Source organism: Heloderma suspectum, chromosome 3 (assembly GCF_057233095.1).
Source record: "Heloderma suspectum isolate Gila_16-S chromosome 3, 16-S_ref, whole genome shotgun sequence".
NCBI classification, from domain to species: domain Eukaryota; kingdom Metazoa; phylum Chordata; class Lepidosauria; order Squamata; family Helodermatidae; genus Heloderma; species Heloderma suspectum.
In genome coordinates, this window is record NC_139460.1 from 26,453,984 (window position 1) to 26,481,622 (window position 27,639).

The window sequence follows — 27,639 nt, forward strand, 5'->3', positions numbered from 1 at the left end:
TAACAGATGGCACATGCTGGTTGAAGTACAACATTGTGGGGTGTTAGAGGGTAGAGCTGTGTGTGCCATGTGGCCTACCCCATGTCCACTTACCTAGTCTGCTGCCCTCAGTTGTGGTGTCAGATGTTGTCCTTTCACCAGTGATGAAGTAGTGGTCAACTCTGAGTCTGGTCACCTTTCGTACATAGAATGGGGCAGTGGGGATGGGAAGCCATTTTGCCCTTCACCTCGGGCAGCAAAATGTCTTGGGCTGGCCCAGGTTACGAAACACATTCTCACAACATCACTGTGTAAGTGCAGATTTGTATATTGTTTTCTGCAAATTATCTGGAAGCAGTGTCCAAGAAAACATGGAGCCACTGACTTTTCTTTAATAGATAAAGCTTTGTGTGGGTCATTATATCATCACTATGCATGAGCTACCCCTGTGACAAAAGAGCCAAGTCATTCCAAAACAGGAAGCAGACACAGCGAAAACTGAAACTAGTTCTTCAAAATCAAGGTCTGCATGTGAAGCAATGCAGTCTTGTTAAAACACGGTGTGGTTTTTCCAAAAAAGGGAGTTTGAACTGAATTGCTGTATTTGGTTATCATAATTAGGAGCTGCTTTAATAAACAAAAACAAAACATTGACTGTGTTCTTTTTAGGAAATGAAACTTCCAATATACTGACATTATTGACAGATTTGATAAACTGGAACACTTACCGATCCTTGAAGAAAAGAAGTTCTTTCCCCAGTGCTGTAACAGCATCAAATGAAAATCTGGAGTCACAGTGATCTGGATTAGTTGGAGCGGGTGGCTTGGGAACAGGCTGATGTGGTACTTGGAAGACTCTGGATCCAGATTTGCGTGGTCCTAGAATACCACACACAGTCTATTTGACTAAGAAGTGAAAACAACACTTAGGCTGCAGTCCTAGAGCTTCTCTACACCAGGCTTTAATCCCATACCTTTACCGGGGCTTCTGCTTCTGGATTCTTTGCAGGATTAAGATTGGGTCCATTACACACACTTTCCCCTCCCCCCCCCCGCAGGGGTTTCCTTCATCTGCAAGTTCTATATGTTTCATTATATAGCCACTAGATGGTGCTGTGATATAGCGGGATTTAAATTTATTACAGCACTTTCCTCAATCTTAAAAAAAAAGCCACAGTATTGGTCAAAAAGGACAGGAGAGGGTCTAGAGGTTAACCATGTCATGTAAGGGACCCGCAAACTTCCATGAAGACCAATCATGAGAGCACAACAAAAGCCTTGTGTAGAGAAGCCCCTATACCTACTTGCCTGAGAGCAAATTCCACTGATCTCAGTGGGGCTTATTTCTGAGTAGACATGCATAGGATTGCACTGTTATGTTGTAATCCTGGACACACTTATTTGGGAGTCAGTCTTATTGAACACAATGGGACTTATTTTGAGTAGGCACACAGTAAGATTGTCATGGATCTGCCACAAAAGGTCCATAGAATAGTAGGGTTGGAAGGGGCCTATCAGACCATTGAGTCCAACTCCCAAGGTTGGTGGCACAGTTCTCAATGTGCACAAAATGATTACCGAAGAGAGTGACTATTCCCCCTGCCCCCCAAAAAGCAAAAGCTGTCTTGTCCTGGAGTTGTAACCCCAGGCAATTAAGCATGTTGCATGGAAGGTAATTGGGAATCCAGAGAATTAAATAAATAGTAAGGTAACTGGTACCAGTAGGAAGGATATGAAATGAGTTCACAACGAACTTTCGGTAATTGTTATCAAAATGTAACTGGCAAAGCAGTTTAGATAAAATCTAATGAGAAAATGCTGAATTATAACTCATCACCAGATAAGAAAAGGATTGTGTGAAAAATGGAGATACATCAAACTGTATTATTCAGGGTCAGAATGAACTTAAAGATTTTGCTTATCAATGAATGAGCAAAAAATATTTTGTGAGGTATAAACATTAAATTACATATATAGATGTTTAGAAAATGTATGTACTTAGGTTTAATTAGTAAACTTTGAGTGAGGAATTGCTTTGCTGAAGACATATATATCAAAATTAATTGTATCTAACTTGCAAAGTATATGTTTAAGTTTTTGTATGTGTGTTTTGATCATCAAAGATTCTTTTAGAAGTCAAGATTGTGAACTTAGATTTATGAAACAGCAATTGGTATTGACATATAGGCAGTGAAGCAGTATCTCAGAAACTGTATAAATATGGTCTGATTTGGGGGTCAGGTAGCTTCTTTGATATTGAAGCTGCTTGCCTGTGATACTGCCAGACAACTCTGTAGAGAAGACTTGGTAAGCAAAATGGACTCAGCAATGCTCTCTTTTGTAACAGCAAGAAATGCTTAAGAAATACAGATTTAGGGAACAATTCTACTGGGATAGGCACCCGCCTCTGAACTCAGAGGTGACCACCTATCCAATGCAGGGCAGGAGAAGCATGGAGGGGATCATCCCCTCTGTGCTTCAGCAGCCCTGCATTTGTGGAGGGAGGGAAGGCGGAGTGGGGGAAGTGGCTGCTGGATGACACGTTGGATGTGTCGTGCCAGCATTTCCGCCTTCCCCACCCCGGAACACCCCCCGGAACGCCCCATTATCACTGCTCCGCACTCCTCTTCTGAGTGCAGAGCATGGGGCTCTTCCGAGCTGCCTGCAAGGAGGTCTCAGGGAAGACCTCAGGGAACCGAACTCGGAGCACAGGCTCCGAAGTTGGTTCCTGGCCACCGACGTATATTATGGCTGTCTAGATGCTGACTAGCAGCAATAGGATTGCTCCCTTAATTGCTTTTAAATGCTACACTACTTGTATTTTAACTGGGAACTTATATTTGTAGCAATAAAAGAAAGAATTGGATTAAAAGATTCCTGTACTATAATTACTGTTAGTACAATACCTGGATTGCAACCCACCAAACAATCTTAGGTTCTATGAAGACCTACAACACCTAGAACTAACACCAAAAAAAGATGTCCTCTTCATCATAGGGGATTGGAATGCTAAAGTAGGAAGTCAAGAAAGCACCAGGATAACAGGCAAGCATGGCCTTGGTGTACAAAATGAAGCAGGACAAAGGCTAAGAGAGTTTTGCCAAGAGAACACACTGATCATAGCAAACACTCTTTTCCAACAGCACAAGAGGCGACTCTACACATGGACATCACCAGATGGTCAATATCGAAATCAGATTGATTGTGTGCTTTGCAGCCAAAGATGGAGAAGTTCCATACAGTCAGTCAAAACAAGACCTGGATCTGACTGTGGCTCAGATCATGAGCTGCTTCTTGCAAAATTTCGGCTTAAATTGAAGAACGTGGGGAAAACCACTAAACCATTCAGGTATGACCTAAATCATATTCCTTATGAATATACAGTGGAGGTGAGGAATACATTTCAGGGATTAGACCTGATAGAGTGCCTGAGGAACTATGGACGGAGGTCCGTAACGTTGTTCAGGAGGCAGAAACTCAATCCATCCCAAAGAAAAAGAAATGCAAGAAAGCAAAGTGGCTGTCTGATGAGGCTTTACAAGTAGCTGAGGAAAGAAGGGAAGCGAAAAGCAAGGGAGGAAGGGAAAGATATATCCAATTGAATGCAGAGTTCCAGAGAATAGCAAGGAGAGACAAGAAGGCCTTCTTAAATGAACAATGCAAAGAAATTGAGGAAAACAATAGAATGGGAAAGACTAGAGATCTTTTCAAGAAAATCGGAGATCTCAAGGGAACGTTTTGTGCAAAGATGGGCATGATAAAGGACAAAGAAGGCAGGGACCTAACAGAAGCAGATGAGATTAAGAAGAGGTAGAAAGAATACACAGAAGAGCTATACAGGAAAGATCTGAATGTCCCTGATAGCCATGTTAGTGCGGTCACTGAACTTGAGCCGGACGTCCTCGAGAGTGAAGTCAAGTGGGCCTTAGGAAGCATTACTAACAACAAAGCTAGTGGAGATGACAGTATTCCAGCTGAGCTATTTAAAATCCTAAAAGATGATGCTGTTAAAGTGCTGCACTCAATATGCCAACAAATTTGGAACACTCAACGGTGGCCACAAGACTGGAAAAGGTCAGTTTATATTCCAATTCCAAAGAACGGCAACACCAAAGAGTGTTCAAACTACCGCACGATTGCGCTCATTTCACATGCCAGCAAGGTTATGCTCAAAATCCTACAAGCTAGGCTTCAGCAGCATGTGAACCGAGAACTACCGGAAGTACAAGCTGGGTTTCGAAGAGGCAGAGGAACTAGAGATCAAAACACCAACATTCGCTGGATCATGGAGAAAGCAAGGGAATTCCAGAAAAACGTCTATTTCTGCTTCATTGACTATGCTAAAGCCTTTGATTGTGTGGATCACAACAAACTGTGGCAAATTCTTAAAGAGATGGGAGTACCAGACCACCTTACCTGTATCCTGAGAGACAGAAAGAGAGAGAGAGAGATGAAAATAGATGAGCCCTAAAGGATGATGAACCAAAACCTAAATATAAATGTCATAAATTCATGTGTATTTTAAACGAATGTATTATGGGATTTTTGATGAATTATGATATTTGGATATTCAGAAATACTGCATGGCATAGACTTGGTTCACACATTCATGTCTACTACTCATTGTCTATAGCATCCAGTTTTATTTGAACACATGAATTATTCATCTTGATTAGCTATCACAAGTAGAACTTTCATATCACTCAATATTAACACAATTTTTGTGAACCGCCCAGAGAGTTTCGGCTATTGGGCGGTATAGAAATGAAATAAATAAATAAATAAATAAATAAATCCACTTTTTAAAATGGAGACCATTCACACATTCAGCTGAGAGTCATTACCCGTTGTGTAATTAAGTGATGAAAGTGTATTCTTTGCATATTGTATTGTGAGGCCCCTTGAACATTGTTTTGTTTGTAGAAAGGTAAACAGGACATTTCAACCATTGTGGATCTCCTCCACACCTGATTGCATCACCTGCACTCTTTCATTTTAATGCTGCTTGCTAGACAACACAGAGGGGGATTTGCCACAAGGATGCTCTTTCTTTTTTCAGGACATGGGGTCTTTGTGAGAGGAGGGTCTCTTTCTGCTGCTTGAGAGTGGGCTGCTTGAAATGCCTTGTGTTTTTTTCTTTCCCCTTTTTGCCATGTGTTTGATGTAGAAGAGGTGTCTTATCGTTAGCTCTCTGAACCCAAACTGTTTAGTGAATTGTTTAATGTGAGTATATGGTATTATTGGTGCTGGATATTGTTAACTGACATACTGATATGTCTTGTGCTCATTTACATTTTGATGGGTTGTATCCAATGGACAGTATCCAACTGTGTTATTCTCCTAGTGTAAATGATGATGTGCTAGCGAAAAGTAGGTTCTGGACTATACACAAAAGGAGATTCCAATTAAAGTTACATTTGCGCAGGCAGAGATGTGCAAGCGGTTGTACATTATGCTTGCACAACTGGTTGTGCATAAATGTTGTGCAACCCGTTGTGCAACCTGTTGTGCAGCTGCTTTCACAACTGGTTGTGCAAGCATAATGGGCAACCACTTGTGCAATGGAACGATTTGGCAGAGCTCTGCTAGAGCTATTTGAGTTTGCAGGATGACACTGTTGGATATTGCCTAATGTTAGTCTAACGTAAGACCCGTTCACTTCAATGGGTCTACACTAAGTAGGACTAACATTGGATACAACCCAATATGTTTTAAATGAACTGTACCTGAGTCAATGTTGTATTGTAATGTATTACAGTTATGGCTATTGTATTAATTTTGTGAACTGCTTTGAGCACAATGTACTGTGGAAAATATGGTTTACAAATAAATTGACTATGACTAAGACCATGTGCATATTGAGACACCACAGTGGATATAATATTTCCTCTTTGCCTGTGTGTTCCAGGGATGGAGAGGGAAGGGCATGAAATTTATTCATAAACACAAAAGGACTAAATGCAGGATAGAAAGAGGAATGTAAAGACTTAGGGAAGAGAAAAAGAAAAATATGGATAAGCAAGACTTCATTTTTATGTTATTACCATATAGCGCCTGGATTCCTTTCACATCATCTTTGGGAAGATGGAAACCAAATGGATGTTGGTATTTGTATGTTGGATACATCAAAGCTGATGGGTCAGTAGAATGGGCAAGGCCCAGTGCATGGCCAAATTCATGAGCAGCAACAGTGAATAAATTAAATCCTATGCAATACAAAACAATATGTTTCATATAAGTAGATACATCTGGCTGGAATATAAACAGAACAAACAAATAATTCAGGTCATGTTCATAGCATGTTCTCATCACCAGTCAATTCTATAGTTTTTTGGACCAGGGTGCATTGCATGCTTGCTATTGATCAGTGAAGATAAATGGATATTTCTTCAATGAGTGCTAATAACTCAAAGATATTTCTTTCAGGCACAATCCTATTGATTGTGCCCTTTCTGCTCAGAAGCCTCCGAATGTGGAGGCTTCTGAGATTCCTGTGGGCTGCTGGGCTGGCAGGGCAGGAGGATCGGTGGAGGCAATCTTTGCCTCCCCATCCTTCGTCTTTGGTGATTTTCGCTAGATGGCCTTTTCAGCCCATCTAGCAAGGGCAGTTTGGAGGAGGAGGAGACTCAGGATATTTCATATCCTGGCCTGTCCAGTCTCCTCTCCTCCCTGCCCACCAGAACATCCCCTTTTCTCCTCCTCCAAGGTTGCTTTTCTGACCTCAGATGGCAGCCGGCGTGGTTCTTTCTGTGCTGGCTGTGAGGGGTGGGGAAGGGGCAGATCTCCAATTCCCCTTTTTGAGGTTGGAGCACTGTCTCCAACCACGAAAGTGTTTTTCCAAGCATTCCTATGGTCCCTAAGATTCTCTCCCAGGGATCATGGGCTTGCTCTCTTAATGACCTATGGCTTGCATTAAATACCGGCTGGGACATAATGACCAACCAGGCTGGGGCTGAAAGTAGCATCCTCCAGCATGTGTATCCAGCAAAGAAAAACAGTTTGGGCAAGATTCAATGTAGCCAGTATTGGGTTGCATCTAATGTTCATCTTATGTAGAGTAGACCCATTGAAATGAATGGAACTGACATTACTCATCAGCTAAAATGAGTAATGTCAGTTCCATAACTAAATTAAGTCCTATTTATTACAATGGCGTTAGTAAAAGTAGGACTAAAGCTGGATACAACCCCTTGAGTTTTGAAGCTGGTTGGAAGAAGGAATCTTGAAGGGCTCAGTGCAGATGTCATTTTCTTTCGGTGGAACTGAGCTTGCTTTAGAGCCTAGTAGTGTTTATCTAGGTGCCTGTCTGTTCCTCCATGCTTAGCCTGTGTTTTTGTAAATAAACGGAAGGCCACAAGCCTTCAGTACTATTTCATCCAAAACAAAACAAAACCCTGTGGCACTGCTCCTGGAACTTCTCACTGTTTGGGAAAGTGGGAAGGGCAGAACAATCTTTTTATTTAGGGCTGTTGTAAAACTGAGTTTTGTGCGTCTGTGAGACTTGTACATGAGACCTCAGATTCTGTTTCTCCAAAGACATTTTCATGAGCCCTAAACTGCCGTTCAGCTTCTCTTGTACTTCTTATATGAATGCATGGTCATTGTTCTTGCTGAAGAGTGAATCACTTGTTAACTGAGTTGCTAAACCAGTGGTAAACTGTGTGGGTCTTCACCATCATTAATCTTCTGGGAGTTGGAAGCATCGAGAGTTGGACAAAGAGGACCTGCCAGTACTGAATCTATTGTGATCCAAAATTTATCTCGGTTGAAACAAACTCCATACACTGCAATATATAATGATGGTTCTAATTCTCACAGGTCAAGAGTTTGAGCGGGAATTCTGTCTATGTAATGATAAGGCTTCTTTTCATAGAACCATAGAATCTGAGAGTTGGAAGGAACCTCAGAGATCATCTAGTTCAACCCCTTGCTTAATGCTGGCTCTGCATTTCAGGGTGCACCTATAGCTTCTCTCCCCTTAATTTTCTCTTCTTTAGGCTAAACATACCCACCTCATAGGACTTGTTTTCGAGACCCCTCCGCACCCTAGTAACTCTTCTCTGGACATGCTCCCACTTGTCAATGTCCTTCTGAAAATGGGGCACCCAGAACTGGACACAGTACTCCAAATCTGACTAATGCAGAATGGGCCAGAATGATCACTTCATGTGATCTGGACACTAGGCTTCTTTTACTGCAGCCCAAGATTGCAATACCTTTGTTTGCTGCTGCATCATACTGCTGGCTCATGTTCAGCTTGTGGTCCAATAAGACACCCGGGTCCTTTTCACATGTACTGCTGCCAAGCCTGGTCTCCCTCATGCTATATCTGTGTCTCTGATTTTTTTTTTTGGTACCTAAATGCAAGACTTTATACTTATCTCTGTTGAAATCATCTAGTTAGATTCGGCCAACTGTTCTAGATCCTTTTGAATGTTGATCCTGTCTTCTGTGGTCTTAGCTATTCATTCATTACATTTATATCCCACTTTTTTTCCTCTTTAAGGAGCCCCAGGCAGTGTACATAATCCTCCTCTCCATTTTAGCCTCACAACAACAACAACCCTGTGAGATAGGTTGGGCTGAGAGGCTGTGACTGGCCCAAAGTTACCCAGTGAGCTTCCATGGCCGAGTGGGGACTAGAACTTAGATCTCCCGACTCCCAGTCCACCATTCTAGCCACTACACCACACTGGCTCTCACACCTAGCTTCATGTCATCTGCAAATCAGATAAGCAACCCCTCTACATCCTCATCTAAGTCCTTTATAAAAATGTTGAACAGTACAGGGCCTAGGAAAAAGCCCTTCAGCACCCAACTTGAGACCTCCCTCCAGGAGGTTACCAAGCCATTAATTAGCACTCACTGAGTATGGTTGCTCAACCAGCTGTGGATCCACCTAATTGTAGTACCATTTTACCATCTTGTCATCAAGGATATCATGGGAAACAAATGCTTTGCTGAAATCAAGATATATTATGTCCACAGTATTCCCATGATCTACTGATCTAGTAATGCTAACAAAAAAAGGAGATAACGTTGGTCTGGCAGGACTTATTCCTGACAAACCTGTTTTGGTTCATTTACAATTGTCTGTGCATTTCTGTGAACTTCATCTTAGTTATTTGTGCCACACATGATTAATTTGGGATGAACCGCCCCTTCTGGGTGAATTCAGGCCATGATGTGGTTTTGCTCATACCATTCATCCCCATCGTCCACTTCTCCGCGTTGTCAAAATGTGTGTCTCCACCTAATCCTTCCCCAGGTGCGAAAGCATGTGCCAGGGTCCCCCGTGGCCCATCAAATGGATAGGAGTCCCCATGATCTAACAGGGTACAAGAAGATAATGTGGCTTCATAATCATGACAGTTAGTGTAGTAGCAGTTATGCAGTCAGGGTGTGAATTGTGTGGTGCTTTCTGGTCTGGTTGCTGCATTCTGCAATTCCGCCATCTTGGCATTTGGCAATTATTGCAGAACAGCTACCAAATGTGCCAGTGCTGGCAGCAAAGACCAAACAACCATTTTCTTTCAGAATGATATTTTAGCAATATCAGCCTCTAATTTGCCTTTTATTTTTTTAACTGATGCTGTCTCTGCCTTAAACAGGAGCAGGATCAGTAACAAAAGTCTGTGAATTACATTCAATTAATATCTCCCACAGTCACTCACTCTTTCCCTTTCCCCAGTGCTACTTACACATTTCACATCAGTATATTAGACCCTACCTATGATTTTACATAACATACAGCCTCCATCAACAACTGCAGTAATTTTGCTCCCATTTATCTTGGCATACCCTTGTCTTTCCTGTCCCATCCTTCTGTTATTTCCCCAGTAAAAGAAAGAAAAATAAAAAAACCCTTTTCTGTCTGTCTGTCTGTCTGTCTGTCTGTCTGTCTTTCAAGTGCCATGCATGTTGTTGGCATGGTATAAATAAAAATATACATAGATGCCTAAAACCTAAGAGATTCTAATGCTATTCCTTTGGGGATAACACATATAAACTGTGAACCACTATAGGCCTTACAGGTATATTCTGTGTATATTGAAATAGTTTGGGAAAGGAGTACCTCCTGAGGCATCATTTTAAAAGTGTCTGGGATTATTGCGTCAAATAGGAAACGAGCTGTGCAATTGCTTGTGATGATCAGTTGTTGATAGGGATGGATGAATCTGGCAATTTTGGTTTCTCGTTTTGCAAATCATAAAATTGGTCTGTCATTTTTCCACATCAGTTAGAGAATTTTATTTTTAAAAGTTTGCACGGACACTCATATACATTTTTGTGTGCATTTCTCCCAACATACACCAGTGTGCAATTTTGCCTAATATATGTATTTTTGGCAAGCAATTTTCCCTAACATAATTAACTTTTGAAAATTATTTCCCTTAATATGTGCATTTATATCTGCACTTTCCCCCAATATAGGTGTTTTTCTGCACATTTTTTAATTGTAGAACTCCACTGAAAATCAGGAGAAACCTTTAAAGGATAACTGAGTTTCAGCTTCCATATAGGTTCAAAAGTGCAAAATCAGGTAAGCTTACTTTAAAATGAAAATTGCACAAATTCCTCTCCCATCTGCAGTTTTCACATATATTTTCTACGTCCTCTGGCTACACGTTTCCTGCCCCTTATGGATCTAAAAATACATAGTACCATCTTTCTGTCTCACGTCTTTGAAATCCTTCCTCAAGCCCCACCTGTTCAACCCTCAAGTCATCCCCAACAGTAACAAAGCCAAATGTGTTACTATATACGCTCACATACGTACACTGTTACACTTGTCCCCCTCCCCATTCTATCCCTACTGTAAGCCTCTTGGGGCAAGTACCTGTTTCTTTTGCTTATGCTATAAAATGCCACCTAAGTTGGTGGTGCTATATAAGTACTAAGAATATAAGAAGAGCCTTGCTGGATCAGACCAAAGGCCTACTTAGTACAGTATTTTATTCACATAGTGGCCAACCAGCTGCCTGTGGGAAGCCCACAAGTAGGACACGAAGGCAACAGCACCCTCCTGCTCATGTCCCCCACCAAGTGGTATACAGAGGCCTTATAGTCATCATGACTAGCAATCACTGCTAGCCTTATCCTCCATAAAGACCGTTGCTAATTGCTGCTGTTGTTGTTGTTCCTGCTGCTGTTGCTGAGGACTGCATCTTGACCCTTATGTACTCTTACACATGAGGCAGGCTTGAAGAAGTAAAGCCACCATCAGAGGAATTAGGGTGTTTGTATATAGATTAACCACATGGAGGTGCTGTGACACACCAATGGCACCTTCATGATCTCAGAGGTAGTCGTCCTGAGGCATCCTCAGGTAGAGCTGTGTTTGCTGTTGAACGTTTTGAAGGCAAAATGTGAGCTCGCATGAGAGTTAAGACGTTCCTTGAAACCCCAACCCTTACCCTTTTGCAGCCATGGTCCCCTCTTGCTCTCACTGCAGTAGTTGGTGACACCACCCATCCTGCCCAACTCCACCAGTCCCACTCATCTAATTTTGAGACAAATCCAAATATCACTGAAAATGGGCATGTGCTTTTTTTTCAGCAGGTGAAGGGTTTGTGAAAAAATCCCACTTGTTTCAGCTCAGCCATACTCATGACACCACATGTCAGAACTAGTCAGCTGTTATCGTCCCATAGGTCAGCCTTCCCCAACCTGGTTCCCTTCAGATGTTTTGGACTACATCTCCCAGAATTCCTGACTGGTGGCCATGATGTCTGGGGATGATGGGAGTTGAAGACCAAAACACCAGGAGGGCACCAGGCTGGTGAAGGCCACTGTAGTTAATATGAATGGCATCATTTTGTCCAGCTCATCTCAAAGGATAAATGGACTTACCCTATTAACAATAATGACCAATGTTTGGCATGTAATGGGGGAGACTTTAGCTATAACAATTACCTCCACTTTCAAATGATATCATGATATCAGCTTCTCCCGAATTGGCCTTTACAAAATTCAAAGGGGTAGCCGTGCTCCATGCTTTCAACCCCATCTCCACGGCCTTGTCAACTTCTGTATGACTTAGGCTGGATGTATATTTTTTGACTCTGGGGGAGGGAAAAGGGCACATTTCAGGATGTGTATATGCAATCATGGAAATAAAAGGAACCAGATGGTAATGTATCTAGGCAGGGAAAACGTTTTCCAGTATACAGAAGGAAGAAAGGATAATAGGCTGACCTTAAGCTTTGGAACAAGAGATTCTTTTCTCATAAAAAGAGCTGGAAAAAAGGCCCATGGAAAAGCCACTCCATAGAAGACCCTTGAATCCATATTGAGGGTCCATTTTAGTGGTGAGCAAGAGCAGTTCCAGCTCCAGGTTTGGGAGGCTGCTGGGCAAGATTGGCCTCCCTGAGTGGGCGCATATCCTTCTCACTGCTATCACCACTGGCATTTCACACACCCAACTCTCCCTTTGGTCCCAATCCACACAGCCACCCAGAGTGAGGGGGCGAGGTGAGTGGAGCCTGCTGCCCCTTCTGTGTCCTCCTGTCACTTCACTTGAACAAGTGGAGGGAAAGCAAAGTCTGCTAGGGCATGGACCTCAGGAGGTGGCCAAGGATGCCAAATTGTGGTGCGGGTCGTGGGCAAGATCCACAAGGCATATAGGCCTTGCTTGAATACATTCAAGCACTGTATTTTGAGGGCATTTGTTGCGCTTTTGCCATATCTAATATCAAAATAATTTGTGTCTTTGCCATAGGTAGTATATATAGATTCACTAAGGGAGCAATCCTATGGCCGCTACTCAGTTGTCGATCACAAGCTGAATATGAGCCAACAATGTGATGTGGCTGCAAAAAAGGCCAATGCTCTTTTGGGCTGCATTAATAGAAGCATCGCTTCCAAATCCCGGGAAGTACTAGTTCCCCTCTACTCAGCACTGGTTAGGCCTCATCTGGAGTGCTGTGTCCAGTTCTGGGCACCACACTTTAAGAAGGATGCAGACAAGCTGGAGAGGGTTCAGAGGAGGGCAATAAGGATGATCAGGGGACTGGAAACAAAGCCCTATGAAGAGAGACTGAAAGAACCGGGCATGTTTAGCCTTGAGAAGAGAAGACTGAGGGGAGATATGATAGCACTCTTCACGTACTTGAAAGGTTGTCACAGAGAGGAAGGCCAGGATCTCTTCTCCATCATCCCAGAGTGCAGGATATGGAATAATGGGCTCAAGTTACAGGAAGCCAGATTCTGGCTGAACATCAGGAAAAAATTCCTGACTGTTAGAGCACTATGACAATGGAACCAATTACCTAGGGAGGTGGTGGGCTCTCCCACACTGGAGGCATTCAAGATGAGGCCGGACAGCCATCTGTCAGGGATGCTCTGACTTGGATTCCTGCATTGAGCAGGGGGTTGGACTCAATGGTCTTGTAGGCCCCTTCCAACCCTACTATTCTATGATTCTATGATCTGGTTTTCCAGGAACTGACCTTGGAGCCCGTGCTCCAAGGTCGGTTCCTGGAGAACTGACCGCCCCCCACTTCTGCACTGCTTTGCGCTGCGGAACAGCCTCAAGCTCCGTGCTCAGAAGAGGAGCATGGAGTGGCCAAATTGGGGTGTTCCAGGGGGCGTTCCAGGGAGGGGAGGGCGGAAATGCTGGTACGAGACATCCTATGTGTCATCCAGCAGCCTCCTCCCGCACTCCACCTTCCCACTGCTAGACAGCTGATATCAGCTGTCTAGCCGTAAATGCAGGGCAAGAGAAGCACAAATGGAACATTCACTTCCGTTTTTCTCCTGCCCTGCATTGGATAGGAGGTCGTCTCTGAGTTTGGAGGCAGCTGCCTATCCCCATAGGATTGTGCCCTTAATTGTTTTTAACAATAGTCCCCATTTATAGAACCAGTGAAATGGCCAGAAATACAGGTGTTTCTGAGGAATGTGGTCTGAAAGATGGGTGGGGAGGAAATGTGTCCCCCCCCCATGCCAGGTTCCATAAATGGTACCCTTGCTCCACATGGTAGATGCTTAACGTAGTACGTATTAGTGAATCCCTACAGATTGGCCACCAATCATGTGGGCTGTCTCCTTGATGCCAGGAATTTTAGGCCTGGAGCCAGACAGGAATGACTATGCAGGTTTCCTGCCTGAGTCAGCTCATCATGTGGATGTGTTATCTTGAAGCAGAATTTTCAGGCGGCCTCCAGTTGGTGGTGTTTTTGTTATTCATGAGATGGAGACTTAAGATAGACTAGGGAAGTACATGAAATTTGTTTCTGTTTGCAAATAATCCATAATCGCCCTCTTTGCAACCCCAAACATGAACGTGAACCAGGGCGCATTTTTTGGAAACATGTTTGCACATTCCCAGACTTGCGATTTGGTTTGGGAAAAAAAGCATATTTTTTGAAAAAAATGCACACTTTGAAATGCACTTCCCGCCCCCCCCCCCGCATTTTCATGCTTTAGTCAATGGGGGAAAGGTGCCCACTTCTGAAAAATGTGCACAGAAATGCACACATTTCCTATTTGAAGTTTACACTTTCCCCATTAGAAATGCACACTTCCGTCATTCAAATGAACCAAAAAACAGGATGTAAACAAAAATGGGAGCAAGCCTAATTGAGCTAAGTAGAAATTAAGTTTTATATTTGGGAACAAAATGGCTACACTGCACTTCATTTAAAGAAACATTTTGGACATAGAAAAACTTTGTTTCCATTGGAAAAGCTTATGAAAATGAGCTTTAAAAATGTATTATACTTCTGTCTCCTGCCCTTCCTACAAGGAGCTCAAGGCAGCTTACATGAAAGATTATTCATAGAATCATAGGGTTGGAAGGGGCCTACAAGACCATTGAGTCCAACCCCCTGCTCAATGCAGGAAGCCTGATTCCCAGGCAGTCTCCCATCCAAGTACCCAGCAGGGCTGACCCTACTTAGCTTTTGAGATCAGACGAGATTGGGCGCATCCAGCCCTTTGCTCCATTTTCTCCTCACAGAAACTACAAGTCAGGATTGTAAATGCGGTTCCATTCAACCTCAGAACCTGCACCAAATGGGTAACAAGGATGAGTGATAAGGAGTGGCCTAAGGTCACCCAATAAACTTCACGTATAAGCCAGGATTCAAACCAAGAACTCTCCTGTCCAACTCTCTATCTAGAATGCACTGGTTGTACACTACATGCAGGTACTGTGTAAAGGCCTTATTATTGTTAGCGTTGTTTTTATCTTTATTGTAAGCTGCCTTGAGTTTGATTTTACAATAGAAAGGCAGGATATAAATGTCCAAATAAATAAATACGTTGAAAATGCACGTTGAACCAGTGAATCTGCTTAAGTCATCATTTGATCCAATGTACAACTCAGTTACCACATAGATATCTGCCTCATACCGAGTCAGAACATTGGTCTACCTAGCTATTGGTGTTGATGGGCTAGGAGCATTTCCTCAAATATGTTTCAAGCATGGTTGGCTAGTGAGAGTACTAGATGACCTCTAGTATTTTGTAATGATTCTTCCTAGAACACCTAGAACTGCAAGCAAAGATGCTTCCTAACCCTGTTTGCACAATATTGTTGCATGGAAGAATGCACCTTCTTAATATTGTAAAATGCAAATATTTAAAAGGGAAAGTATCATCATCATCACCATCATCAATTTATATCTTGCCCTTTTTCCTCTTGGAAGGAACACAAGGCAGCTTACATAGTTATCCTCCTCTCCACTTTATCCTCACAACAACCCTGTGAGGTAGGTTAGGCTGAGAGTCAGTGACTGGCCCAAGGTAACCCAGTGAACTTCATGGCTGAGTGGGGACTAGAACCCAGATCCAGCACTCTAACCAATACACCACACTGGCTCTCATTTCACTGTTTGGAGATTATGAGTGGCTGGATGGGGAAGAATAAGCTGAAACTGAACCCTGAGAAGACCGAGGTACTTTTGGTGGGAGACAAGAGGAGGTTGGGGGATGTTGACCTGGTTTTGAATGGGGTACGGCTACCCTTGAAAGACCAGGTCTGCAGCTTGGGGGTCATTTTAGACTCCCAGCTGTCCATGGAGGCTCAGGTGTCAGCTGTGAGCCAGACAGTGCTGTACCAACTCCACCTGATATGGCGGCTGCGCCCCTACCTTCCCGACCATCTGCTCCCATCGGTAGTACATGCCCTGTTCTCCTCTCGCCTAGACTACTGTAATGTGCTCTACATGGGGTTGCCCTTGAAGACAGTTTGGAAGCTGCAGCTGGTGCAGAATGCGGCGGCTCGCCTGATTAAAGGCAGCCGCCAGCGTGATCACATCACTCCAGTGTTGAAGGAGTTGCACTGGCTACCAGTTGTTTTCCGGGCCAAATTCAAGGTGTTGGTTTTGACCTTTAAAACCTTATACAGTTCCAGCCCAGCCTATCTCAAGGAGTGCCTCTAGCAACACCAGACAGGCCGCTCAACAAGATCAGCCTCAGATGGCCTTCTGTCTGTCCCATCAGCCAGGACAGCTAGGCTGGTGAGGACGAGGGAGAGGGCCTTCTCTGTGGTGGCCCCCACTCTGTGGAACTCCCTCCCTAGGGAACTCCGCCATGCCCCCTCTTTAATGACCTTCTGCCACGCATTAAAAACATGGTTGTTCAGGCAGGCATTTGGGATGGGGTAGGGTATCTATACCTTTGTGATACATTCCATGGGGTTTTCTTGGCAAGAATACTGGAGTGGGTTGACATTTCTTTCTCCAGTGGACTACATTTTGTCAGAACTCTCCGCCATGACCTGTCTGTCTTGAGTTGCCCTGCATGGCATAGCTTATGGTTTCACTGAGTTACGCAAGCCCCTTCGCCACAACAAGGCAGTGATCCATGAAGGGGATGCAACGACGGGCATGATAAAGGACAAAGAAGGCAGGGACCTAACAGAAGCAGATGAGATTAAGAAGAGGTGGAAAGAATACACAGAAGAACTATACAGGAAAGATCTGAATGTCCCTGATAGCCAGTAAGGTCACTGAACTTGAGCTGGACATCCTGGAGAGTGAAGTCAAGTGGGCCTTAGCAAGCATGACTAACAACAAAGCTAACAGAGATGACAGTATTCCAGCTGAGCTATTTAAAATCCTAAAAGATGATGCTGTTAAAGTGCTGCACTCAATATACCAACAAATTTGGAACACTCAACAGTGGCCACAAGACTGGAAAACGTCAGTCTACATTCCAATTCCAAAGAAGGGCAATGCCAAAGAGTGGTCGAACTACCGTACAATTGCGCTCATTTCACATGCCAGCGAGGTTATGCTCAAAATCCTACAAGCTTGGCTTCAGCAGTATGTGAACCGAGAACTACCGGAAGTACAAGCTGGGATTCGAAGAGGCAGAGGAACCAGAGATCAAATCGCCAACATTCGCTGGATCATGGAGAAAACAAGAGAATTCCAGAAAAATGTCAATTTCTGCTTCATTGACTATGCTAAAGCCTTTGATTGTGTGGATCACAACAAACTGGCAGATTCTTAAAGAGATGGGAGTACCAGACCACCTTACCTGTCTCCTGAGAAACCTGTATGAGGGTCAAGAAGCAACAGTAAGAACCTGACATGGAACAACCGATTGGTTCAAAATTGGGAAAGGAGTACGACAAGGCTGTATATTGTCGCCCTGCTTATTTAACTTATATGCAGAGTACATCATGAGAAACGCTGGGTTGGATGAATCACAGGTCGGAATTAAGATTGCCGGGAGAATTATCAACAACCTCAGATACGCAGATGATCCCACCCTAATGGCAGAAAGCGAAGAGGATCTAAAGAGCCTCTTGTTGAGGGTGAAAGTGGAGAGTGCAAAAGCTGGTTTGAAACTCAACATTAAAAAAACTAAAATCATGGCATCTGGCCCCATCACTTCCTGGCATATAGAAGGGGAAGAAATGGAAGCAGTGACAGATTTTATTTTCTTGGGCTCCAAGATCACCACGGACGGTGACTGTAGCCATGAAATTAAAAGACATTTGCTTAGGGATGGCAGAGAATTCCGCCACGGATCTTGGTGAGGCCAAATGCCAGTGCATTCGGCTCCCCGAACTCCGTGGCGGAATGGCCTGCCACCCCCCGCGGATCCCCCCCGGGACGAGATTTACCTGGGGCAGATCTTCCGGGCGGCGGCGGCTCCAGTGGTGGCTTCGGCGGCGGCGGCTGTGGCAGCTGGTCTTCTGACCAGCTGCCGCCGCCACCATTTGCAGTGTTTTTTTTGTTTTTTTTTACAGAGATGTGATAGGCTACATAAGTTTTTATGTAGCCTAAAACGACTGGGTAAAAAAAAAAAAAAAAAGTGTACGCAAATGGCGGCGGCTACGGCTGCCGCCATTTGCGTTTCTTATTTTGGGCCGTCTTAGTCTACGTAAATATTTACATAGACTAAGACGGCGAATATAAGAGGAACGCAAATAGCATCCGCTACGCTATTTGCGTTCCTCTTATTTTCGCCGTCTTAGTCTATGTAAATATTTACATAGATTAAGACGGCAAAAATAAGGAACGCAAATGGCGGTAGCCGTAGCCGCCGCCATTTGCGTATGCGGTCCCCCCCCTGAGCCCTCCACGGCTGAAAATCCGGCTGCGGACGGCTCTGGGCTGGCTGGGCCTGGCCGGCTGCTCTGTGGAGCTGCCGCGGAGCACAGCTGGCCGCGGAGGATTCCGGGGGGAGGGACGGAACGCCTCCCCCCCACCATCAACATAATCCGCGAAAGGTAAGTGACTTTCGTACATCCCTACCTTGCTCCTTGGGAGGAAAGCTATGGCAAACCTAGACAGCATAGTAAGAAGCAGAGACATCACCTTGCTGACAACAGTCCGTATAATCAAAGCTATGGTTTTTCCAGTAGCAACGTATGGCTACTATACTGGACTATAAGGAAGGCTGAGTGCCGAAGAGTTGATGCTTTCAAACTGTGGTGCTGGAGAAGACTCTTACGAGTCCCTGGACTGCAAGGAGGTCAAATCAGTCCATCCTAAAGGAAATCAACCCTGAGTGCTCATTGGAAGGACAGAGACTGAAGCTGAAGCTCAAATATTTTGGCCACCTAATGCGAAGAGAAAACTCCCTGGAAAAGACCCTGATGCTGGGAAAAATTGAAGGCAAAAGGAGAAGGGGACGGCGGAGGATGAGATGGCTAGATAGCATCACTAATGCAATGAATATGAACTTGAGCACACTCTGGGAGAGAGCAGAGGACAGGAAAGCCTGGCATGCTATGGTCCATGGGGTCACGAAGAGTCGGACATGACTTAACGACTGAATCACAAGGGTATTTTTAGAAATATGATGTTTTAATGTTTAATTTTACTGTTTTAGATTGTTTGTACTGTTGTACATCGCCCAGAGTGGCTGGGTGACCAGCCAGATGGGCAATTAAGAAATTAAATAAATAAATAAAATTACTGTGAAACGTTCATCCAATGATTTCTGATGCAGGCTATGCTTTCCCATGGGATGGATCCAAGTCCAATAGATACAGCCATACATGTGTACTGGGAATGAGCATGATTGTTTCATCATATTCCAACCTCCATGTCATTCCAGACATGCTATGATGTGGGCCTGAGGATAAGCTGTGAGGTAGAGCACATGCTTTGCATGCAGGAGGTTCCTGGTCCAATCCCCAGCATCTCTAAGTAGGCCTAGGAAAGAATCCTGTCTGAAACAATAGCTTAGGGTTTAGATGACAGACTGTACTGCAGTAAACTGAAATTGGAAGTTAATACTTCTGAACTTCTCCTCATGGCAACATCAGGGGAGCAGAGGGCGGAGTGTGTGATGTCCAAATGGGGTCTATGTGTGAGGCCGATCCTGGCTCACATAATTGGTAACAGTCTTGCCTAGAGCTGTGCACAGACGGCCTCTCAAAATTCTCCACCTGATTTGTGGGCAGAGAAATCTGGGAGATAATTTCACCGAATTTCTCCAGGGGGAGGAGAAATTCTCAACAGTTTCTCCCAGGTAGGGCTCCCCATTGGCAAGGCTTGTAGCACTGCTTATTTTGGTTTTGGTAAAGGTTTGGGGGTTTTTTTGTGCTGCAACAGCATCAGCTGTCTTGGCAGGCTGGCACCCAGTTTGCACCCACCACAATGCAGGTGTGTGTGTGTTGGGGGGGCAGTGTTGTGTCAAGCTCCAGGGATGAGGTGGAGTTAGTGCTTTGCCAAAATCTGTCCTCCAGTTTCCAGAAAGTTTTCTTCCCCCATGAAAGGGGGCTTCTATTGTTCTGTCTAATTCAGGATGTTTTATGATTTATTTCTGAGGTGTTTCTGAGCTTACCTAATCACAGCTAGCCTCCCGGGCTGGCTGCAAGGATCTGAAAAAGCACTGTGGAAGGAATTACCTCATGGTGCTTTAAATTGGGCTTTAGCTGAAGTGTAGGAAGCTGAGGAGGCTACAGGCTGCCAAAGAGATGATTGTACAATGAAGGACAGGACACTTGTGCTCATTCCTCAACCACCTCCTAAGTAAGGCAAGCCCCAGAACCCCAAACCCATCCCCTGAGAATTTCTCCAAAATTTCTCCTCCTCTGAATTTCTTTTCAAAAGCAGTTTTTTGTCTATCAAATTGAATGAGAATGGTCAAAACAATGTGGGGGAAATTTTCAGCACAGCACTAGTCACAGCATAGCACTTGACTTGGATGCCTGCACTGAGCAGGGGTTTGGACTTGATGGTCTTATAGGCCCCTTTCAACCCTACTATTCTATGATTCTATGATTCTAGTCTTGCCCCTTCCCAGTCTTTGACATGATGTATAGGTATATATATCCTTAAGAGGTATATGCAAGTTTTAGTCTCTCTTTCATCTTGAGGGCTGAATGCCATTTTGAAGATGCTCTTAGGACCCACATTCCAGTGGGAGGAGCTGAAAGCAAAAGGGGCAGGGCCAACAAACAAACAAACAAACAATCAAGCCTCCATATTGTAGCTTAAAGCTCTTACTGCCAGCAAGTAAGCCTGAGGAGAGGCATTTCAAACATTTAGAACGGGGAAAAAACTTCACAAAAGACAGGAAACTACCAAATGATTGGTGGTTAGGCTAAAGGGAGTGGGTCCTGAGAAGGAGCATGGTCTTCTGGGGGAATTCTGGATTTTATTTATTTATTTATTTATTTATTGCATTTATACCCCGCCTTTCTCCCTCTCGCAAGGAACTCAAGGCGGCTTACATTATCCTCCTCCTCACCGTTGTATCCTCACAACAACAACCCTGTGAGGTAGGTTGGGCTGAGAGTCTGTGACTGGCCCAAAGTCACCCAGTGAGCTTCCATGGCCAAGTGGGGACTAGAACCCGGATCTCCCGGCTCCCAGTCCGTCACTCTCACCACTACACTACACTGGCTCTCAGTGTAGTGTACACTGGCACTACACTGGATGGCAAGGTTGGGACCCCAGGTGGGTTGGATTTGGCTCCCTGGTCTGAGGTTTGACACCTCTTTGTTAAAACCTCCCTAGTTGCCACAATAGGACCCCGATCGGGATTAGAGACCTCATGCTGACAAGTTATGAAAAAAACAACAACCCTGCACCCGAGGGCAGAACTATGCAGTTAAGATCACATGTAGTTTGGCCCTTGGGGACAATACAATGAAGACCAATCTTGCAATCTGTTGAGCCCTTCTAGAGCCAATAAGGAAAGTGGGAGATATTCCCCCCATCCCACAGAAAAGTGACAGATGTGGATGTCCTTCAGTGAAATCTGCTGTGTGTAGATTGCTGAACAACAAGAAGAAACCTAAGCTGTGGAGAAGAGGGGATATCTTACATTTTAAATGTATTGGGCAGTATCCAACAAGGCGCTTATGCCCCCACCAATTCTTTTCTGCCCTGCCGATTCCATTAAGCACATGGTGGGCACCACTGACTACTTGCACAATGGAACCAATGACCTAGGGCGGTGGTGGGCTGTCCCACACTGGAGGCATTCAAGACGAGGCTGGACAGCCATCTGTCAGGGATGCTCTGACTTGGATTCCTGCATTGAGCAGAGGGTTGGACTCGATGGCCTTGTAGGCCCCTTCCAACCCTACTATCTATGATTCTATGATTCTATTCTAAGTGGAACCCAGTGCTTATGCAAAGGAGATTTAGCACTTTCTAGGGGACATCCTGAAATGAGTGGAAATGCTCATTTCTGGTAGGAGGCAGGTCAGCAGAGCTCCCTTACATGAGCTCTGCCAACCTGCCTTCTTCCAGAAATGAGCGATTTTGATCGTTTCAGGTTGCCCCAGAAGTGCTAAATCTCCCTTGTGTAAGTGGTGAGTCCTGCTTGCACAATGCAATCGTTGGGATGGAAGATAACTGGTAGACTGGAAGCACCCCATTGGATTCTGCCCATAGATTTTATTTTATTTTTATTAATGTTCTGTGATTTTAACAGAACAAAACAAATCATGGAAAATAAAAAGAGGAAGGCAGAACAGCAACACTGCAACTGCATGCATTAAAATATCAGTTTCCATTAAATACAACATTCTAAAGAAGAAGACAGGAGATTATGCATACACTTCAACAAAAGCAGACCAAGTGTCCATGTATATGGCCATTCATGAATGGCACCTATATACTACCTGTTCAAATGTTGATAGCATTATTAGGTCCTCAATCCACTGTGTCATAGGAGGTGAGTTTTTTGCCTTCCCAATGTTGTAATATCAGTCTCTTAGCTGTCAAAAGAGCTCAGAATTGTATATTTTTAACATATATATTTACATTTTAAATATTCCAGTAATTTTAAATATTGTAGTTGAGGTCAACTCATTACCTGTACGTCAATGTACTTTTTTTCCATTTCGGTTCTCCTGGGAAAAGGCGATAGTTTGCCACATCAGGGACACCACACCGAGGCTTCTTTATTACATCCATGGTGCTGTAATCCACCTTCCCAGTAACACGTAAGCCAAAGAAGGCCTGCATTTGCTTAACCTTCCTTGTCATGGAATTGTCACCACTTGTCAATTCTCCAGCCTGGTGTCCTCCTTGCAGTGTGTAATATTTGTCAAGGTATTCCTAAAGGCAGAGAAAGGTAAGGAAGTTCGGTGTCCAGTCATGCATCGCCAAAAGAGAGGTAGTGCATCAAGAAAAAAGGGGACAAAATAGGATGCACATTTGCATAAAATGTTCATATGCTAATAGAGGCATATTTAGAAATAATTACTATCATTTCAGTGAAATATACAATACACTTTCATGGGGAAGGGATGTATGAGAATTTTGGTTTTGCTCGCAAAACATGCAAGCATGCCCCGTTGGAAGCTCTGAATGTGAACGTAGGCACATGACTGCCAAAAATATTCGCAAATGGTCCAAGACGTGCTTGCATTGGTCTCATTCCCAATTTGATTTGCACAAATGTCCTCAGTAAGCTGTTTTAGTCTATGGAGGAAATTAGCATGAATTTGGGGAGCTTTGCATAAATCTCCCGTTTGATCACTGCTTGATATGTGCAAGCTTCCTGTTTGCTCAGAGTGAGTGGTGATCACAAATGGGAATGGGGTACGAGATGAGCAGTGACATGATGTTTGGAGAATCAAACATTGCTGGTTCGCTCTTCCCTGACTATGACCATGTGACCAGTGTGCCTGCTCAGGCTGCTTTTCAAATGCTAAATTGTAGATGAACAGCTTCAAGGCCCTTGCTCTCCTTTCTTAGGGTTCCCTACCTTTAAACTGGACAGTCCTTCAAACAGAAGATGCCTTCAAATAGAGGACTGTTCCTCCAATAACCTTTTAAATAGAGGGGTGACCTCTGTAAAGTAGGACACATGGTGACCATCCTATAAGGAAGCCATTTTATCCCAAATTTTGTTTTGATACATGTACTTACTAAAACCAAAGCTTGACTGAGATGTTTGCCTCCTGAGAAGGAAGAGCCATATACTGCTTTCTCAACCCTAGTGAAATATCATATTTAATTCAATGGTGATTTGGTGCGCTTTAATTAATTAATTAATTAATTAATTCTATTAATCGCCCATCTGGCTGGTCACCAATGGTGCTCCAAATCTGCAACCTTAATCAGCCAGCCTTGGTTTGCCTTCTGATAGAGTTAGCCCCTGTTAAACCTGTGCTTTGATTATTCTTCTCCAGTCTGAGCACATAGAAGGTATTGAAAGTGCAGTAATGGGTCAGGAAAATATTTACTACCCAGAATTTCTGAGTCAGCACCTTGAGTTCAATTATAAATGGAAGCTACACTATACTATATGGTGCATTCACCTGGAAACCCAGTTAAAGCCCTTTTGTGGCAATATAATGTTCTTCTCTGTATGGCTGCTACTTATTATTTACTAGAGAAATGGCTTTCATTAATGCAAATGGGATCATAATACTAGTTGGTTTGTTTATTACATTTCTATACCACCCAACAGCTGAAGCTCTCTGGGCAGTTCACAACAATTAAAACAATAAAACACAACATGATAAAATACAATATAAAAGTTATATCTTCAGTATAAAAGATAAATAAAAACCAAATAAAACTGAGCACCAGTGCAAAGATTTAAAATACAATATAATTGTATTTATATTGTATAAATATACAATATATATTGTATATTATTATTGTATATTGTTTATATTATTATAAATATAATTTATGTTCTTTTCTGATACAAGCTGTGGTCAGAGTACTGGATTAAATGCCTTTTCCAAAGTATTCAATACATTCATGGAGAACAGGCCTTTTGGTGGCTCTTAGCTAAGTCAAACCACTATGTAAGTGGCAGTATATCTCTGGCTACCAGATGCTGAGGGAAAATACCAGGGTAAAACCATCCTCTTTATGGTCTGCTTTTTAGCTTCCAGAAGCATCTAACTGGCTACTTTTGGAAGCAGAATGCCAGATTAGATGGGCCTTTGGTCTGATTCACATTTTTTTTTTTTGGCATTGTCATAAAATGACACCTTGGATAGCTCCTTTAGAGTTCTGACTGGTTCTGACTGAAACCCGAAGTGGAATCACTGCCCCACTGACATCAGAGCCACCAGCCTCCACTGGTTGGCAGTGGTGCCATCAGGGTAGGACTTCCAGGCAGATGTTTGGGCTCCGCACACAGCAGAATGAGCAGAATGACTCCCAAACACTGCCGGGCTTGCTTACCGCATTTTGTACTAAGTGAAGGAATGCAATCAATCAGTTTACAGTTCTGGTCAACAGACTTACAATAAGACCTATACAACATGGAAGGATAAGATACAAAGCTATGGCTGGACATACAGAAGTAAAGTCCTAAAACATAGATCCAGAATCTCTATTTATATGATAAACTGGATAAAAAAAAACAAAGGATTTTTTTTGGATAAAAAAACCAAAGGAACAATGAAACAGAACACAAGGAGAAATGTTAAGTCTAGTTCGATAATATAATTTTAGACTGTATTTGCCTTGCTCTCAGCAAGTATTTAGCTACAATTTCTGCAACAAACTCTTTTGTACCAGAAAGAAGAGAAAGAACATAGTATTCCGAGCATCTTCCTGGATACAAAGAAATTAGTGGGTTAATTAACTCATTATGGAGATCTTGATAAAAATTACAGAAAAGAATATAGCTTAGGGTGCAATCCTATGGGTTGCATAGATCACTCTCGATGATCATAAGTCCCCAAACAGGGAGGCTTATGATCATCCTATACAGGACAAGAGGCATGCGGAGGCAATAACCACCTCTGCACTCCTCTCGCAATAACAGGACAAGAGGCATGCGGAGGCAATAACCACCTCTGCACTCCTCTCGCAATAACAGGACAAGAGGCATGCGGAGGCAATAACCACCTCTGCACTCCTCTCGCCCTGCGATTTCGCCCATCTAGCTGGGGCTGTGGGGAGGGGGAGGGAAGAAGGCTGGGGCAGCTAGAGGATTCTTCATCGGCCAGCCACCCCAGTCTCCTCCCCTCCCTGCCCAGAGAACCGCCCCCTTTTCTCACATTTGTGACCTTGTAAAGGCAGCCGGTTCTGCCCTCTCTGGTCTGGCTACAAGGGTATGGGTACGGGTAGGGAGCCCCAGTTCCCAGCTCCGAGGTTGTAGCAGTGTCTACAACCTCAGTCCTGGGCATCTGAACAATCCTATGGCCCCCCAGACTCTCTCTGGGGCCACAGGATTGCTCGTGCCCTGTCTCAGTTTCTTCTGAGCCACAAGGACATCATCTGCTGGAATAAAGTGAAGTAACACACATTACATTCTAAGGAGGCCCCCGCCCCAGTAAGACTAAAATTACCTAACGGCACCACTGAATGGTGGTTCAGCCTTATAAAACCATATCTGAAACTCCATTCTATCCAAAGCGAGCCCTACTGGTGCCAGCAAAGCATAATTCCAAATAAGTCTCATTAGCACTGCAGCCTGACGGTCCAATCCTATGCTCATTTCAGTTGGAAGGGAATCCAGTGGGACTCTCTCCCAAGCGCTCACAGGGTTGCAGCCTAAGTCATTAAAATGAGCCAAATCATCACCAACCTGGGCGATATAGAGGTCTTTCCAGTTGGATGTCTGCGACAAGGCAAACAGAGCAGGGGCTGCAGCGGAGTACTTCAGAGAAAGCACCAGAAGTAAAGGTGGGCCAAACATAGAAAAGAGCTCCATTTCTTCCCAGATGCAAAGGGTGGCTGGACAAGAGCAGGTAGAAGGACCCTGTGCCCCTTTTATAGAGGAAAGCTGGTTTGGGAACTGAGAAACAAGGTGACTCATGTCTCGGAAGGTAATTACACACCTTAAAGTTTTGATGAAAGGGTAACATAGTAATACTTAGATAGAGGAAAAGTTTGATTCCTCTGAACGTACAACAATCACCAGCAGGAAAGAAATGTCTAATTCCCATGAAATCCCACTCGTGCAATGGGGCTTTTCTGCCTCCCCATTCCTATTGCAGCCTCACTTTTGTTCCCCCTGAAGAGCCATGCCTGATGATTGGGGGACCTTGAGGAACCTCATGATATGAAATTTGGGGCCATCATTACGTCTTGTGGTAGCAAATTCCATAGTTTAGCTATGCGCTGTGTGAAGAAGTCCTTCCTTATAGAAGGAAGGCAGAGAAGGAGTTGGGATGGGGTACATTTACAGATCTGTCAACATTCCAGCCACAACGGAGCCATCTCTGTTATTTGGAACCATGACATTTGGTAGAAATGTTTTATGATCACAACAGATACAAAAACTTGTAAGGTGACAGGCTGATTAGCCTCTGTGAATATGTCAGACATTCTCTCTGCCGTTACAGCTATACGTGTCTACTGGATTGGTGTTCCAGTGAATCTGCTTCCAGTTCTTGAACAATATTCATTCAAGTAGTACTTGTAATGCAGAGAAAGGTCAGTAAGTGTGTTTACACTTTAAGAAATCTGAAGATTGTCAAACTCCTATTACTATTAATTATCCTAAGTGTAAGTTTACTGGGATATATTTTGAAAGGTGTTCGTGAACAACCATGACAATTATAGCCTTGTTTGGGTGAGATATGCAAAATCACAGTGAAAGCACATAGTGGATGCATTGGCAACCTGTCAGTATTGTTGCGTTGTATCAATCTGCTAAATTATATGGCACTTTGGCATTTAAATCAGCATTTTTTCTGAGTGCAGTTAGTTTTTCCTTTGAAATATTGCCAGCAATATTTAAGCATCATTGTCAGGAATGAATCTGAGTGTGTGGAGATAGTTAGCAGCTCAGACTCAGAATGAGAACAGC

General features: G+C 43.7%; 1 protein-coding gene across 1 annotated transcript in view; it reads right to left on the minus strand.

The window, feature by feature from the left end:
* The window catches only part of MMP20 (matrix metallopeptidase 20), a 38,102-nt gene extending 11,564 nt beyond the window's left edge, over nt 1-26,538 (minus strand). Inside the window, exons 1-6 of the mRNA XM_084842672.1 lie at nt 26,413-26,538; nt 22,723-22,967; nt 11,896-12,044; nt 9,182-9,307; nt 6,024-6,185; nt 708-825 (exon numbers count right to left, since the gene is read on the minus strand). Coding sequence (XP_084698798.1) covers nt 708-825; nt 6,024-6,185; nt 9,182-9,307; nt 11,896-12,044; nt 22,723-22,967; nt 26,413-26,538 — 926 coding nt within the window. The remainder of the gene's footprint in view (nt 1-707; nt 826-6,023; nt 6,186-9,181; nt 9,308-11,895; nt 12,045-22,722; nt 22,968-26,412) is intronic.
* Nucleotides 26,539-27,639: the final 1,101 nt, after the last annotated feature.